The 17,791-nt window shown below is 42.5% G+C and overlaps 1 protein-coding gene across 2 annotated transcripts in view; it reads left to right on the top strand.

Annotated features, from left to right (window-relative positions):
- LOC109529500 (neuropilin-1a-like) overlaps window positions 1-17,791 on the top strand; it is a 37,697-nt gene that overhangs the window by 14,014 nt on the left and 5,892 nt on the right. The window contains exons 4-13 of one of the 2 annotated variants that reach the window (XM_019892895.1): window positions 478-705; window positions 2,144-2,314; window positions 3,693-3,859; window positions 9,871-10,026; window positions 11,440-11,584; window positions 12,002-12,177; window positions 12,305-12,460; window positions 14,634-14,778; window positions 15,038-15,193; window positions 15,923-15,964. In XM_019892895.1, coding sequence (XP_019748454.1) covers window positions 478-705; window positions 2,144-2,314; window positions 3,693-3,859; window positions 9,871-10,026; window positions 11,440-11,584; window positions 12,002-12,177; window positions 12,305-12,460; window positions 14,634-14,778; window positions 15,038-15,193; window positions 15,923-15,964 — 1,542 coding nt within the window. Of the gene's footprint in view, window positions 1-477; window positions 706-2,143; window positions 2,315-3,692; window positions 3,860-9,870; window positions 10,027-11,439; window positions 11,585-12,001; window positions 12,178-12,304; window positions 12,461-14,633; window positions 14,779-15,037; window positions 15,194-15,919; window positions 15,965-17,791 lie in introns of both variants that reach the window. The other variant, XM_019892894.1, reaches the window with a different exon arrangement.

Below are 17,791 nucleotides of genomic sequence, written 5' to 3'. Positions count from 1 at the left end.
GCGCGCACACACACTACTCACCGATACAGGTGGTGTCATTAAAATGGCGGCGTGGTGATTGATGAGGAAAGTTGATGAGGAGCGACCAAGCAGAAAGGCTCAGTTAGGCATAAGGCACAAATGAAACATAACACGCAACCCGTTTGCCGCCGCGGTGTTGTTGCGAGAGTTGTGAAAGATATGACTGTCTTTGAGACCCTGAAGGTATCTGTGAACGAATCCAGCTGCAGATGTGAATCTGAACAAACAGCAAGAAGAGTCGGCGGCATTATTTCTGTTATCACAAGCGATAACTGTAAATAAGAGCTGCTTCCCCCAATTAAAAGGCAAAGTGACATTTATGTGAAAACATGTGTTGGCCCTCGGGGGGGTAGGCGGTCACACAAGCATCAATTTTGTTCCCAACCAAACACACTTTGACACTTTAAACCCCTTTCCCCATATTAAAAACATTCCTTTGCATCTCATTCCCGACAGGTCAGGAATGTTCCAAGAACTTCACGGCTCCCTCGGGGGTCATCAAGACGCCGGGTTACCCCGACAAGTACCCCAACAACCTGGAGTGCACCTTCATGATCTTCGCCCCCAAGATGTCCGAGATCTTGGTGGAGTTCGACAGTTTCGACATGGAACCCGACACCACACCGCCACCGGGGGCGCTGTGCCGCTATGACTGGTTGGAGATCTGGGACGGATATCCTGCGGGTTCGGATCTTTTTCTGAGAAATGCCTTCCTCATAAAAAAGCTTCCCCTTATCCAAATGGGGCAGGGGGGTAGATTGAAGATAAATGAACACCTCCCTCAAACAAATAGGTCCCCTTTCTTATCAGGAAATAAACACGTAGTAAGTGTAATGATTTACGATGAACACCACCGTGAAATAGGGTGGCCCGGTGGACCAGTGGTTAGCGCGTCGACCTCACAGTGCAGAGGTACCGGGTTCGATGTGTGTGGAGTTTGCATGTTCTCCCCATGCCTGTTGTGGGTTTTCTCCGGGTACTCCGGTTTCCTCCCACATTCCAAAAAAAAAAAAACATGCATGGCAGGCTGATTGAACACTCAAAATTGTTCCTAGGAATGAGTGTTAGCGTGGATGGTTGTTTGTCTCTGTGTGCCCTGCGATTGGCTGGCAACCGGTTCAGGGTGTCCCTCGCCTACTGCCCGAAGACAGCTGGGATAAGCTCCAGCACACCCCGCGACCCTTGTGAGGATGAAGTGGATCAGAAAATGGATGGATGGACCTCTCTGAAATAGATCCATCCTTTTTCCCAACAGTTTAAACAACTGGTAGTAGGCATAATTAAGATAAATAAATGCCTCCCTTAGCCATAAAAAAAAAGGTGGTTATTTAAGAAAAATAAACACCTCCCTTAAATAGACCCTGCTGCTTTTCCAACCAGGGAAATAATCGGGTATCATGTATAGTAATTTGATGAACGCATCTTGTCTTATATCTTCGGTGCATAATTGTTACATCGGCAACAGCACGTAGGCTGGCGGCGTGGATGCCGCGCGCCTGATAAAACTGTCGTAATTCCACGTATAATCCGTCACAGATTGTGAACGGCATTGCTCGCAGCTGGCAGCGATGACGACATTAATCCTCGCAGATTAGCGGAGCCGCGAGTGTGACAATGCGTTAAGGGGGGATGCCGCCAGCTGGCATGCAAACCTCGTTGATGACTATGACGAGATTTTCTTTTTTGAAAGATAATATTTATCATGATAAATGACATGATGATCATCGGTTTAAAAATAATTACCTAATTTGGTGTTCATCTCAATTAATATGCGATTATCACATCCCGAAGTGAAATAAGAGTGCTTCTTTCTCATGAGTTTGGAATATGCTTTGAAGTCTGGATTACAGTTTCAAAGTATGATTTCAAGACACGGGTAGGGTTTTAAAGGAAGTTTACAGGGCTGGGTTAAGGTTCCAAGCAAGTGTTCGAATTAAAAAGTACGATGTGAAGCCCGGATTAGCCAGGGAGTTGGTGCGTTACCCTGTGTGTTGCTTTTCATTGCAGTGAGTCAATGCAGGTTCACTTTTTGGATTTTTGATGATGTCACGGTCACTCCAAATAATCCAAATCAAAAGAAAACATGGACGTTTTTTTTTTCTTTGTGCTTCGTGCTCACCAGTGGGTCCCCACATCGGGCGCTACTGCGGCCAGACGTCTCCGGGCCGCGTCATCTCCTACACGGGCATCCTGTCCATGACCATCACAACCGACACGGCCATCACCAAGGAGGGATTCTCCGCCAACTACACCATCAGAGACACTGGCCTCCCCCAAGGAAACACGCAACAAGGTGATCTTTCTTCACAGTACAGTGTCAAGACTGCATTATCCTTTCAAAGCCAGGCTTGGCACCCTCATACCAGGGTTAGATGTTTCAACCAAAAGGGAAGGGTTTCATTCGCAGCGTTCCAAACCAGGTTAGGCTTTCAAATTCAGGTTTCAAGACAGGGTTAGAATTTTAAATTAGGGTTTAAAGTCAGGGTTAGGATTGCAAGGACTCCGCCAACTACACCATCAGAGACACTGGCCTCCCCCAAGGAAACACGCAACAAGGTGATCTTTCTTCACAGTACAGTGTCAAGACTGCATTATCCTTTCAAAGCCAGGCTTGGCACCCTCATACAAGGGTTAGGGTTTCCACCAAAAGGGAAGGGTTTCATTAGCAGCGTTCCAAACCAGGGTTAGGCTTTCAAATTCAGGTTTCAAGACAGGGTTAGAATTTAAATTCGGGTTTAAAGTCAGGGTTAGGATTGCAAGCCCTAGATAGGGTTTCGAACTAAGGTTGGTGTTTCAAATTAGGGTTTGAAGCCAAAATTTGACAGAGTTTGGCTTTCAATTTGGGATTTTAAAACAGAGTTGGGGTTTCAAGTTATGGTTTCAGAGAATAATTAGGGTTGCATACAGGCTGATTGAACACTCTAAATTGTCCCTAGGTGTGAGTGTGAGCGCGGATGGTTGTTCGTCTCTGTGTGCCCTGCGATTGGCTGGCAACCAGTTCACCGTGTCCCTTGCCTACTGCCCGAAGACGGCTGGGATAGGCTCCAACACCCCCCGTGACCCTTGTGAGGATAAGTGGATCAGAAAACGGATGATGGATGGATGGTTTGGGTTACAAAAGTGGGTTTCAAACGAGCATTAGAAATTCATAGTAAGGTGTCAAGCCAGTTTTAGGAGTTCAAATTGGTGTTTGAAGCCTGGGAAAAAAAATCGTTTCTGTGTGCCCTGCGATTGGCTGGCAATCAGTTCAGGGTGTCCCCCACCTACTGCCCGAAGACAGCTGGGATAGGCTCCAACAGGCTCCTCACGACCCTTGTGAGGATAAGCGGATCCGAAAATGGATGGGTGGTTTGGGTTACAAAAGTGGGTTTCAAATGAGGATGAGAGATTCATAGTAAGGTGTCAAGCCAGTTTTAGGAGTTTAAAATGGGGTTTGAAGCCTGGGATAAAATTTCCAACAATGGTTAGAGTTTACAATTTGGTCTGAAGCCAGGGATAGCTCAATGCAAGAGTTAGGGTTAGAAATTAGGGTTCCAAGGCCAAGTTAACTTTGCATTTGGTGTCGTTGCCTTTCGCACTGAACGTTGTTAGTGTGAAAGGCCCAACTGGCAAATGCCAAAGCCTTGGCGGACGTCAAAGCCCTAACGTTGGCTGCCGTGTGCTTGTGTCAGAATTCTCGTGTTCGGAGCCTCTCGGCATGGAGTCGGGTGAGATTTCCTCCGAGCAAATCAGCGCCTCCTCGCAGTACAACAATAACTGGTCGCCGGAACGCTCTCGCCTCAACTATCGGCAGAACGGATGGACGCCATCCGATGACACCGTACGCGAGTGGATCCAGGTCAGTGCCTCCGCCTTCTGATTGCACTCTTCAAATTAGCGTTACAAGTGGATGTTCGCGTTTGAAACTAATTTTAGGGTTTCAAACAAGGGTTAGGGATTCAAGCCTGGGTTTGAGTTTCAAAATTGAGTCAAGGTTTCACGGTAGGGTTTCGAAAAAAGCTTTAGGGTTTCAAACATGGGTTAGGGTTTGAATTTGAGGTTTGAAACCACTGTTAGGGTTGCAAACAAGGATTAGGGTTTTGAAATTGCAGTTTCAAATGAAGGTGTGTGTCATTTTGGTCTCAAGAAAGGGTTAGGGTTTTCAAAATAGGTTTCAAGCCAGAATTACCGTTTTCAGACAGGGGCTTTGGTTTAAATTAGGGTTTCAAGACAGGATTTCAGTTTCAATCCGAGATGAAAGTTTCAAACCCGGTTTAGGGTTTTAAATTATAGTATTAAGACAAAGGTAGGATGTTAGATTAGAATTAGTCTAGTCAAGTTGAACATTTGGGTAGGGTTTCAAAATTGGGCTTGGCTCTCAAAATCGCTCGCCATCGATTCAATGAACTGGATGAACGAGAATATCCTCTAGCATCTCTCAAAGTGAGCTTTTCAGTCGTCAGATGCTCTCCACCTCCCAACTGGATTCAAACTAAAAAAAAAAAAAAAAAATGACAACAGTAATGATGTCATTTTTTTGGCCAGTCCTCGGCTTGAAGCCAAACAACACCGTAGAGATTTTGTTCACATGCGGCGAGAACATTGTTGATGCGAAACCTGAACATTGTTCACTCATTTGCAGCATTTCTCCTGCACGTTAAAGCGGAAAATCTGCATGAAATTTTCATGGCGAAGCCGCTTGCCTAAGCATTGTCTGCGCTTGCGCTCGTCCCTGTTTACAAGCATGTGGCACGTTAGCTTACTGTCATCCTTAGAAAATTGAAAGACCGAAAAGTGTAAAGCCTCAGGCAACCGACTGGGTATGTTCAAGAACCCCAAAAGGTAATTTAGTTCCCCGAATAATATCCTGAATAGATCTAACTTTTTTTTATGCATCCGGATATTAGCGAGACTGTCCAGCTAGGTACGGCATCAGGTCCAAAGGGTCCGACAGATATTTTTAAGGATGATCGGCCCCTGAGATGGAGGCTGTCTCGAGGCCTGCTCCCATTGTGCAAGACAGGAACTCATCGAGGAAGCCGCACAATGGCGCAGGAAACAGGAAGTGGACAGGAAGTCGGCGTGGGCAGAGTATTAGCGGTGGTGCTGATGCTCTATTGTCTGTCTGGGGACTTCTCACGGGCTACTGGGCTCGAACGACCCTCTGGGAATTAAGCGGACAGTCAGAGAGGTTAAAAGGTTTGTTTCTCGTTGTCAGGGCATTGGGCTGGACTTTTTTCTGCGTGTGTCATCATTTCATTTTGAAACATTTATAAAGCCCTCTCGTTTGCTTGCTCCATTTTAAATTGATGGAAAGTGACATCGCTGAAGACGACTCAAGTCATTGGAAGCAAAGCGAATGCTTTAACATGGTAATAGTCAGAATCTAATTGGAACTCTGAACTCATTCACTCCCAAAGACGTTTTTAAACGTCTTTTCAGACTTGGTCCAGAACTGGCTGGTACTGAATGAGTTTTAAAGTGTGTTTCCTGTCAAAGTAAGTGAGTCAGTTGAATTTACAGAATACACGCACGTCATTGCACATTGTCAGGACGGTACCGCCTCTGCCTCAATTTGAGCCAGGAAGAAAAAAAAACTGTAGTCTGAAAGTATGAAAATTGTTCAGTGTAAACCCAGCATGAATCAGATGCTGATTGACTGGTGGCTAATCCAGGTCGGCTGGAAACCAAAATGAAATTAAAACTCTTAACAATGCCCATTTGTTAGCTAACACAAGATTAAAGCACGCTGAACTTGATCGCTGCTTGAACTTTGTGAAAATGAAATGCATTTTTTGTGAACTGTCATTGTTTCATTTAAACAAGCAAAAATGAATGACATCATTGCTACGTTACAGTTTGAGTTCGCAGCGCAGGCTTTTAAACATTGAGGTCAACTCCTCCGTTCTATGTGATCATCAGTTTAAAGATGTCAGTGTGACATCACCGCAACACTGTGACCGCTACATCCGAACTGGTTTCCATAAAACATGAATGGCGCTCCATGAATAATTCGCATGTTTGTGGGTGAGGCGAGGAGAGCATGTTAGCGGGCCATTGCAACTTTTACCCTTCAAGGAAGATGAATGAAGAGTGGTCGCCCAGGACCGCCATGTTGTGCCCTTCGCTGAACAACACGGGCAATTCTTAGCTCGGATCCACTCGAGAGACTTTGGAGGTTTTTAAGCAGCGGTTCACAGCTGTTGTCAACTTGCGACCTACGTTTTCCTCTCGTAATTAAGTCGCAACCCACTTTTCTGTAAATCAAGAACAATAACGAAAATTCAGCTCATGGCTTTAAATGCTGGACTGAACGATTAGGTGACAGTGATAAGGATTATTTAGGGAGAGGTCTTACATTTGATCAAAGCGACCTTTAAGGTCTGAAAAAGTCTCCAGGCTTGAATCTTTTGCATCGCACAATTACATTGCTATTGTAGCCACAATGCAAAGAAAGCCCAGGAAAGGCTTCCTTTCCCCCACTGAACTGCCAGAGGTATTTATAGACGTCCTGAGGATCTCTTTGACGCCATCAGGAAGATGTTACCATCTGGAGAATATGTTTGGGCCTCGTGTGTGCACCGCCTTGTGAAAAGTTCAACGACCCAAAAAAAAAAAAAAAAAAAGTCTCCCATGAACATTGTCAAGTGTCACGGCCTGTGGAGAGTCAATGTCCAAAAAGTATCTTGAATGAACTTGGATCAACTTGCACACAATTCAGAAATAAATAAAATAAGTATGTCATAAGTGCTTCCTCTGGGGAGAAGGGGAGGAAATGTCCCCTTTCTCAACTCTTTTGAATGGTTAATTGGTATAACAAATGAAACCATACAAAATGCCACTTGCGCAACCGTTGTACATCCCCTCTCCGCCACCCTGCAGGCATGACCATTTAAGCCATGCTTAATCCGACTGTTACATTTGAATAGTTATTGAAATAGAACATGAATGGACCACACCGAAAAAACGTGGCCCAAATGTCCCGTCTAGTGTACCGTTCTGACCCCAGTAAACACGATACTCAACTGATTAACATTTTTATTTTATCAACAATTTAACAGACTAAAATTTGCCATCAAACTGCATACTATATTATTGTGAGTAACCATATTTAGCGATATTTCCATTAAGAGAATGACATTATGATACAGTTAAGAAATTAATTGGTTCTGGAAGAAATTTCTTAACTAGAAAATTTTGTAAGGAGAGACGCGTTTTCCATGTAAATGCCCTAATCCGTTCCACGCCCCCCAAAATTCAGACATGCATGTTTTCTTAAGCATAAAAATGCATCAAAATATGTAACAAATACATGTTACAATTAGATTATTGTACAATAAATGTGAGATGTGCGGAAAGGAAAAAACAAAGAATAGAGTAAAGATGAAAATAAAAATGATGGTCATTTAACTTTTAACTTCATGTTCTCTCTCAGAAGTGGTTTTTGCCTGGTATTTTGTAAAGAACTGATCCAAGGACGTTTGCTTTTGTCGGATTTTAACAATCCTTCGAAGATGTCCAAGGCAAACAGCATAGTGAGCGACTGCCCGACAGGTGAACACTGGATGATTCACATTTACGTAAAACTATCGGAACACCTCATGGCCCGAGGGGCGATTGACGAGGTCGCTGCATAGACACATTTATCTATCTACACACATAGACACGTACGGTAGAAGTCCCTCTTAGCGAATAGGATGCCAGGAAGATGCTAGGTAGTAGCCAATGATAGAGCAGCTCTAAGTATGTTACGTTCAGGAAACTCAGAGCTGCGAGTAGCAGCCCATACTTTATTTTTTAACTTTTGTATCTTGAAATGTCTTTTGTAACAAAAGGCAATATTTTCCTGTTGAGGCGTTTCGTAACTTGACAAATTCGTATGAAAAGACGTTCGTAAGTAGAGGTACCAATCTACGTTACATGTCCGATGAAAATCAGAAGGAAGGAAAACCATACTAAGCCCACAAATATGAAAAATATAAAATGATTTACATTAAGTGTTGAAATAGCCTGAAAGTGATGTGTTCAGCTACAAAGTGTCGTCTAGAATTGCGGGTCTTCTTCAAACTAAAGCTTTTTCTCTCCCTATCACCAGAGGCAGCATCCTGTTTTGGCAGGAAGAAAAGCATTGTTTTGTTTTGGTTTTTTTCCGTTCCATTAGGCATGCTGCTAGCAAGAGCCGCCTGTATCCTGCGCTACTTGAGAGTGCGTACGTGAGCCGCGACGTTGCCAAGGGTTTGAAAGATGGAAGATCAATTAGCCTCACTGGCTCGATGGGTGCAGGAACTGTTCGGAATGTAGTTCCGACCTACTACCGTACTGAAATGCGAAATAACGACCGCAACAGCTGGCGGCCAGAGGAAGATGTTGCTGTCCCTCTCAGGGAGCCGCTTATAAAACCTTTTTTGAAGACCACTTTGATCAAATTGAAGACCTACCATTCACTAAATTTATTTACCGGTATTTATTTATTTTAATTCAGCTGCCTGAGCCCATTTCACTTAGCGACAAGTATGTTAGTCGACAAACCCACAAAAAAAGTCGCAAGAAGCCACACCCAAAGACAGAGGAAGGCTCTCATTTAAATTGCATTAAAACGCCGTTTTAGGGGAATTTTGGACAACTTCCAGGGCTCCTTCAAAGACTAACTCTTCCTTCAGATTATTTTCCTTTTTTAACTCGGGCACTATGCTGAAATGAAGGGAGGCCAGAGCCCTGTCTAAAAGTACTGGAGATTTTATCCAACTGCTACCAAATTTGAAGTTCTTATCTTATCCTTGACAGATGAGCAACACTCCAAATGTTGAGTTGCTGGACGCCACCAAACTTGGATGACTGAAAACAGCATGTATTTCCATCCGAAACGCGGCGTTTGTAAGATATAACAATGACAAAGTACATTTTGGAGACTCTTGCGGTTCGACAGTACGATGCACATGTCAAGTCGGAAAATAGATTAGCTTCAGCGCAAGCGTGAACAGCATCTGAGGAAATGTTCAGCGATAAGACGGGCGTTGGGAAGCCCGCATTCTCGACCTCGTGAAATATTCCTCATTTCAGATAAGTTCTACCATTTTCCGCACGCAACCGATATTGCATATTTCATACGTCGTCTTTGATGATAAATATCTCTCTCTTCTAATCCGAGTAGATAAAACATCTCCAGCATATCTGGCGGTCTTCTAAGATCACATTTTCATTCCGTGTGCAATAAAAATGTAGCCTGGAGTCGCTCTGATGTCATTTTTCTCTTGTGAGCCATTTATTTTAACAGGACATACTTGTTTTCCGTGTGTTGACACGCACAAATACACACAATTGCATGCACTGTGGGAGCGATGGCGTTATAAAATAAATGCCCTTATTTTGCTCACTGCCAAGTAAAGTTGATACAACAAAAGCTCTTAGTATACACACACACGCACACACACATATTCAAATGCATACAAAACAACAACACGTGGTAGAGGTCAGGCACTAGTCATTAGTGATGCGTGCAGACAGCCGTATAATTGCTGCAGAGTTGGTTCCCACGCATGCATGTACAGTTGTAGCGGGCGACAAACTCCCGCACATTGCTCTTATGTGACACACACATGCACGAGCACACACTCACTGCATCACAACTACATCACCAAGCCTTATGGCATTTACATTTCTGCCAGCAGGGGGGCGCCTTCAGGTCGGCATTATCTTAATAGAATTTCATGTTGCATGGTGATTTGTCAAACTTGGCTGCCATCTTCCTCCCACAAACGATGACCGAAACGCAAATGTTTGGCAATTAAGCACTGTCCATCTGTGTGGTTCAAATGAATGTCGTGCTCGGATAGAATCTCTCGGGCAATTACCGTTGCTGTTCTTCTTTAGGTGGATTTGGGCTTCCTGAGGTTCATCACGGCCATCAGCACACAAGGAGCCATCTCGAAAGAGACCAAGAAGCACTACTTTGTCCGCTCCTACAAGGTCGATCTGAGCTCCAACGGCGAGGACTGGGTGACAGTGAAGGACGGCTCTAAACAGAAGGTCAACATTCACTCAAGTCTTTTTTTTTTTTTTGGAGAGTGGAACCTCAGTTTTCATGAGTTGTCCCTTCCAGAAGGTCTGACTAAAACCACATTGTACAAAATCCCATGTAAATGTAAATTTGAATGTATCTGTTCCACACAGCCAAAATTGTAACAAAAATACATTTAATAGAGAGTAACTGTAGCTTTAAAAACAAAACCAAGAGACTCAAGGCAATATCAGGCCTCCCTGTTTGATTTGTCACACTGAGACAAATTGTGGCAACGTCGGCGTCACGTCCTGTCAAAAGTCAGGCCTTTAAAATAAAGGCGTATCAGTACAACAGTTTCACCATTCTCTTTTTTTGGGGGGGGCCGTGTGGTGGTTTAGCAGCCACACGCTATTTTTTGCTTGTTTATTGAGTGCAACTGTTAAATAAGCCATCATGTGATCCAATAGTGTGATGAAACTTTTTTCCTTCTCTTTATTTGTTATAGATAGTGTAGATGAATGAACTTAAAATGTAAATGCGCCCCCTCGCCCATCCCCCCGCCTTAAGGAACATGGCTGATATAAGGCGACGACAACAATGACAATGTAAAAGAAAAGCAAAATACTCCCAAAATCCAAATACAATCTTAAAAACAACAGAATGAACATTAATAATAACTCTATGGGTATTAATGTTGACAAATTTGGTTGTCTATAATATTTATTGTATATTGCTTTTATTTTGAAGGTCTGACCTTTGACAAGGTGTTGGGCAGATGTTGCTTGAGTGTTGCAGAGCAAACTGGGAGGCTTGACATTACCTTGTTTTGTGAATAAAAGCTTCAGTGTGGAATTTGACGTATGTTGAACCCTTTCACACAATTTACAAAATGCTTTGGCTGAACGCTCATCGATTCTGGGAAATAAACAGCCGAGTTATGCAGTGTTTTTTGCACAAAACTAACGCGGATGTATGAAAAGTGGGACAAAATTTCAGCAAAAATAAGAAAAAAACTCATTGAAAAGCACATCGTACGAAAACTAGGACATACAAAAAAAGTTTGCCGCCCAGTTTTGATGATTATTAAACACAAAACTCTAATAATTGATTTTTAGAAGCTATTTTTACTTGGCAACATGAAATTTAGCAAACAAACCACATCAACATTAGCCCCACAAAAAAGTTAGAAGTCATGTTGAGAAACAAACAAGAAGCCAGTCATCTTTTTTCAAAGTGGGCATTCAAGGCTCATTTTGGTTGTTTCCAGGGGTCCTTCAAAGACAAACATGTACAAGTTTTTTTTTTTTTCCTAATTGCTACCAACACAGAATGACGTTTATCAGATTGAAGGCTAACGCCAAATTCCCTACCGCCCCAAAAATTTGCCTACACTTTTTAACCATCGGGGATAAATAACATTGCTTCCATCTCATTTTCAGATCTTCCAAGGGAACCACAACCCGACAGACGAGGCTCGCTCCTTACTGCCCAAGCCGACTTTGGCCCGCTACATTCGCATCCGGCCCATGTCCTGGGAACAAGGCATCTGCATGCGCTTCGAGCTCTACGGCTGTCGAACCTCAGGTCATCCATTTGCCAGTTTTCTCATCTCTCTCAAATGGAAAAACGCCACACCAAAGTGATGTGTGAGTGTATTTGCTGGAAAACCAAGCGTCCACTCTGTCGAACAGATTGAAGCGTAGCCTCTGGGTCGAGTGGCCTCGAATGCTACAGCCAGCAAGTCTGTTCGACAGACTCAAACGCCCCTGAGATGACATTTCAACTCGCAACATGTTCTCGACCATATTGATACTCTCGATTCAGACCGACCATAGAAATCATACAGTGGTACCTTTGACTTACGAATGCCACAATTTAGGAGTTTTTACAGTTGTGTGTTGCAGCAATGAGCCAACCCACTCGAGGAAGTGTCTATTATATATGATGTCTGTGCCCCAGACAGTCCAATTCAAGAATTCCTCAATTTTCTTCCCTATTCAGACCACCCATGTTCAGGAATGTTGGGCATGGTGTCCGGTCAGATCTCGGACGGTCAGATCAGCGCCTCGTCCTATGCCAACCGAGGCTGGGTGGCCGAGAACGCCCGTTTGTTGACGGGCAGGTCGGGATGGACCGGCCAACAGACCAAGCAGCCCTTCAGGAATGAATGGCTCCAGGTGAAAACCTTACCTGACTATGTTTAGGGTTTAGGGATAAGAGTCAGGTCTGTTTTTTTTTGGTTCGGGTTGATATGGTTAAGGTTATGATTGATTGAGTTAGCAGTAATATAAAACATTTTGTCAGGTGGACCTGGGCCAGGACAAGATGGTCACCGGCGTGGTGATTCAGGGTGGCAAACACTATGACAAGAATGTCTTCATGAAGAAGTTCAAGGTGGGACACAGTCTGGATGGAGAAGACTGGACCCTGGTCAACGAGGAAAACACCACCAAGCCTAAGGTCAGTCCACTAAAGCTGAAAACAGTGTGCTTGTGTCCGTTTCGCATTAGCCCATGTTATCCTTTGTCATTTATCTGCACTGTTTTTCTGTTTTAGGATCTTTAGCTCTGTTTTAACCTCATATTAGCTTCTCTTCGCTGTGTTGTAGCCTAAGCTCGTCACTCTTTCTACTAGTTAGTCAGTTTCATCTGCATATCTAGCTTTGTTCTTAGCTGATGTTAGCGTCAGTTAGCATGTGTTAGCCAATGATGTGTTTTTTTTAGTTGTGTTTTAGCTCCAAACCTGTCGGTGTCTCATTTCAAACATTTTTTGGACTGACATTTCCGAAGTCGGCGATGGTAAAGTTGACATTGAATAACTCTGGTTTACCTTCAAGAGCACTTAGTAGTTTTGTTTCCCTTGGTCCCTTAATCATCTCTTCATCTTTCATGTTTTTTTTAAGCAGCAGTGCTACGCTAATGCCAAGAGGGAGTCAATTTTAGATTAGAGTTGGTTGATGTGAAACAAACGTCTATTATTAATGGCACATAGACTCGAGTCCAGAGACGTGGTTCAAGTCATGTAAGCTGTGTTTCTGGGAATGTGTTTTTAATGTCTCACAATGTCTTCTTCCATGCGAGTAAAGACAAAGACTTGTGAGAGGAAAATGTCAGGAATTGAGCTTTAGATGCACGAGGTAAAATGATAACAAGTGATGATTGTGGAGAAATGAGCTCTCAGTGACGCTCTGCTCTGTCGAACTAAAATGTTAACTGTGTAAAATAAAATGTTCATCTCTCTTAGATGTGTTTTAGCATCCTAGTTTCTATCTTTAATTTAATCTGTGTTATTTGCATGATTTGTGTAATTTAGTATCTTTAGCTGTGTTACATTTTTTTGTTAGCTTCCGTCTTACCATCTTCAACTCATATTAACCTCGGGGCCACCTCTCCTTGCTGTGTTTTTGCCTGTCTTTACTTTAATCTACTAATAAGTTTTATCTGCTGCGTTTGTCTGTTTCAGAATCTTTAGCTGTGTTACATTTTTTTGTTAGCTTCCGTCTTACCATCTTCAACTCATATTAACCTCGGGGCCACCTCTCCTTGCTGTGTTTTTGCCTGTCTTTACTTTAATCTACTAATAAGTTTTATCTGCTGCGTTTGTCTGTTTCAGAATCTTTAGCTGTGTTTTAACCTTTACCATATTAACCTTGTGTTAGCATCTCTTACCTGTGTTTTAGCCTCATTTTAGCTTCTGTTTTACAGTTTAATCTGTTTTATCTGTAGTTTTTGTCTGCTTTAATATCTTTAGCTTTGTTTTAGATTGTTAGCCTCATGCTCCGCTTATCTTAGCTTTGTTTTACCCCGTCTAGGCCTCATCTTAGCCTCGCCTGGCTGTGTTTTAGCCTCTTGTCTTACAGTTGAGTCACATATATCTGTTTGTTTTAATATTTCCAAACAGCGTTAACATCGCTTATCTGCGTTTTCGTGCCCGTCGGCCTGCTGTTAGTCTTTCTTGAGGTCAAAACATGGTTGTTCTTGCAACTGTACACCATAGTGGTTTCTGTTCTAGAATGAGGTGTGTACATAACTTGATTGACAGGTGCACTTTGTGTTTGGAATGTAGAATGAGCACATTATATTGAATAAGACCCCTGAAAAAGGCCCTGGGGTCTATGGAGTTGCTTTCATTCTTACCCAAGAGAGGAAATCTATATCATTGCTTTGCACACTCCACTTCATCTCCTGAGCCCGCCCTTCTGGAACCACATCCTGCTCCATGCCTTCCAGATGGCGGCGCCGAGAGGGGATGCACTGTAGGGGGTCTTAGGTGTCTCACTCCCGCTGGTAGACTGTGAACTGGATGTTCCTCCCTCATACTGACTATCCACTAATATGTTCTGTACTAGTAAGTACTTTAAGGTAGCCTTTCCCAAACTTTATAAGTTACACAATTGTCCCCAACATCCTAATGATGGCGCACCCCTTCCAGACAAGTCATTTTTTTTCAGTTTATTTTACTGTAATTCTACACCAATCAACAGTTTAAGGCAGCGTTTTGCAAGATTTTTACGATCCATATCCCCTTCAAAATCCCGACAGGCATTATACACCGTTTCTTCCGCAAAAGCTGAGTGAATTATCAGTAATGAAATCTCTGGTTAATTAGTGGGAGTCTCTCCTGTGGTTCTTAGATCTTCTCTGGCAATCAGAATCACGACACACCTGAGCTGAGGTCGGTGGGTCCTCTGCAAACCCGTTTCATCCGAATCTACCCGGAGAGGGCCACCATGGAGGGGGTGGGCCTACGACTGGAGCTGCTAGGCTGTGAACTGGATGGTGCGTAAACATGGATGCACACAAATTTCATTGTTGCGAAAGGCTGTCTTGTGTTTTAGCCCGTGTTAGCCTTTTTGAGCTGTGTTAGCCAATGATAGCCTATCTTCGCTAAGTTCTTCTTAAGTGTGGCAAAAGGTTTTTCAAGGCGATATTTCATGTTTTTGTCATATCACAGCTGATAATTCTTTCGGTGAACAATTTTAGGCTTCATAGGCATCAAGATAAATTGTGTCTGACTTTTTTGTTGTTTTCTCTTCAGAAATCACGACCACGGCCTTGCCCACCACACCGGTCACCGCCACACTTCCCTCCACCACATTTGGAGCGACCATAGTGTCGGCCCAAACGGTGCCCGTCACCACGCCGTCTGCCAACACCGACACAGACCATCCCGATGTCTATGACTCTGCAACAGGTCAGCTTTTTTTTTTTTTTAATTGTAAATTTGTTTCATGTCATTGGCTTGCGATCAATTCAGTGTGTATCCCTGCCTCTGGCTTTAAGTCAGCTGGGACAGATTCGAGCTCAACCGAGGAAGCACTATTGAAAATGCCAAGTCACCAAATATTGCCATAGTAAATCTTCTTTTTAAATACAATTATTTTCAGATAAAAAATGCCATACATTTTTTTTTCTTAAAAAATACAGAGAAGTTGTCTTGTTTGAAGAAAAAAAGATTAAAAAATGGACAAGTATGGTTTTAGAAAAATATATATTTTTAGAAAAAAAAATCACATTTTTGAAAGGATTTTTTTTGGGGGGGGAAGTGATGATGATAATTTTTTTCTTTAAACATTTCCAATTTTCTGAGGAGACATCTTTATGAGGGAAAAAAGTGCTTGGGAGAGTTAAAAAAATAGTTTTTTTAGAATTTCTTAATATTTTTGGAAAGAAAGCTGGGATTTTATTTTTTAATTTTTTTAATTAAAATCATTTTTATCAAGGAAAAAAACTATTTTTCCAGAGAAAATCCTTTTTCATTCTAGAAAATTATGTCAATCTTCATGGATTATTTCCGTTTATTTTCGAGAAGGTTACTTATTGTATGTCTATTCACTGGAAGAAAAATCCATGGTTTTTAAAATATTACAAAGCGCTGACACTTAACGGTGTCTTTCTTGTGCGTTCCATGTGCATGAAGCAGGAGGCGTCACGCCCGCTGACCCCGTGGTGGACTTCATACCAGGTCAGCTTCCTGCCGCCTTCTCCTCCATCTTGATGTTTGGATTGAACTGTTCCATGTCATTAAGAGCAGGGCTGGCCAAACTTTTATGTCTTAACTTTTGAATTTTTTTTTTTTTTTAAAGATAAAAAATATGCAGAAAAAAGTGGTTTGCACCAGCACCGTGTAAAATCCAACCTGACATTTCTCGACCCAAAAAACGTACTTAAAAAAAAATAAAATAAAATAAAAATAAAAACACACACACTATTAAAGAGTCTGATAAAAAGACAGCATTTTGGTTTCGGTTGTGATGAAGTCCTTTGGGTTATCAACACGCAACATGCTCAAAGTGTCCCAATGGGACACAAACAATACTAACAGGAAGTTGGGGAAACCCTAGGGACGTCCCTGAGTTCAACCCTTGCTTCTTTTGGATGTTGAAAGCTTGAACAACAAAAGAGTAAGAAAGATGGAAGAGGTGAGCAAAATGCAAAAGACAAGAGAAAAGCTGTGAGGTTTTTTTTTTCTCCTTAAGAGCTGGATGAAAGCCTCCTGGGTATCAATTAGAGCTAGCCCCAAGCTCTCCGCAAGACAGCAGCCCGGATTCAGCAGGACTTGAGCAGCTCATCCCTGCATATTCTGAGCAAACAAAACGCCTTTAAAATGGCAACAAATGTACAGAAGAATGTTTTTGGCTGTCTGCACGTTGTCCTGGCTTGATGTCAGAGTTGTGTTCCGACCCGCAGTATGTAACACGTATTTGTATGCTGGTGGTAATGCGCCATAATCAATCAAGTGTACTGGTCAAGTCACAATTACCTGAAATATTTGTTTGGGAAAAAAAAAAACAAGTTTCAGACAAAGATATAAAACAATCCAATGAAAAATAGTAAATTGTCTGGAAATTGAGCATAGCCTCCTGTACTGCACGAGCACAGATTCTTACGCCGCTTGCTTTAATTATGCTGAAATTATTTGTTTTGTCCCTCAAAAAAAATACACAACTCTCACTTTTACAACCTTTTTCCTTGAAAAGGAAATCTGAAAAAATATGATTAAATGATGAGATTTGCACGATTATGATCCATAGGGGGAAAAAACCCAAATCCATCCATCCAACCGCTTTATCCTCACGAGGGTCGCGGATGTGCTGGAGTCAATCCCAGCTGATTGCGGGCACCCTGAACCGCTTGCCAGCCAATCGGAGGGCACACATAGACAAACAACCATTCACACTCGCAATCGCACCTCTAGACAATTTAGAGTGATCTATGAACCTACCGTGCATGTTTTTGGAATGTGGGAGGAAATCTGAGTACCCGAAGAAAACCCACGCAGGCACGGGGAGAGCATGGAAACTCCACAAAAGAAGGCCAGGAACCCATAACCTCTGCACTTTGAGGCGGACGTACTAACCAGTGGTCCACCGTGCCAATTTATTCTTAACAAGAGTTGCATTACTATGACGGTGATACAACTCAAATTAGTTTGTATGCAGTCGTTAATTCATAATGAATTCGATATTTGTATGTCACTTGTATCATCATGTGTCATATCGTCACGCTGATAGCATGACTGTCGCACTCATTTTGTGTCTTTGAAACGGGCACTTTCGTAACATCTGCATTTGACTATGGAGAATAATTTCCTGGAAATAAAAATCTGACTTGGGCAAAAAAAAAAAAAAAGAGTTAAGCATTCATGTTATTAGCATGACAATTTCACGTGTATGTCACGTGTGTCCATCTTACTTCAATCTTTCATGGAGCGTCTCCGCTCTCATCGCCTCTCTGTTTTGCATCTGCAGAAGGATTTAGTTTTTCCTATGACACCCTCCCTCTTACTTCC

Source organism: Hippocampus comes, unplaced genomic scaffold (genome assembly GCF_001891065.2).
Source record: "Hippocampus comes isolate QL1 unplaced genomic scaffold, H_comes_QL1_v1.1 scaffold255, whole genome shotgun sequence".
NCBI classification, from domain to species: Eukaryota; Metazoa; Chordata; class Actinopteri; order Syngnathiformes; family Syngnathidae; genus Hippocampus; species Hippocampus comes.
Note: the sequence above shows the minus strand (reverse complement) of the source record. Positions and strands in the feature narration are given on the sequence as shown.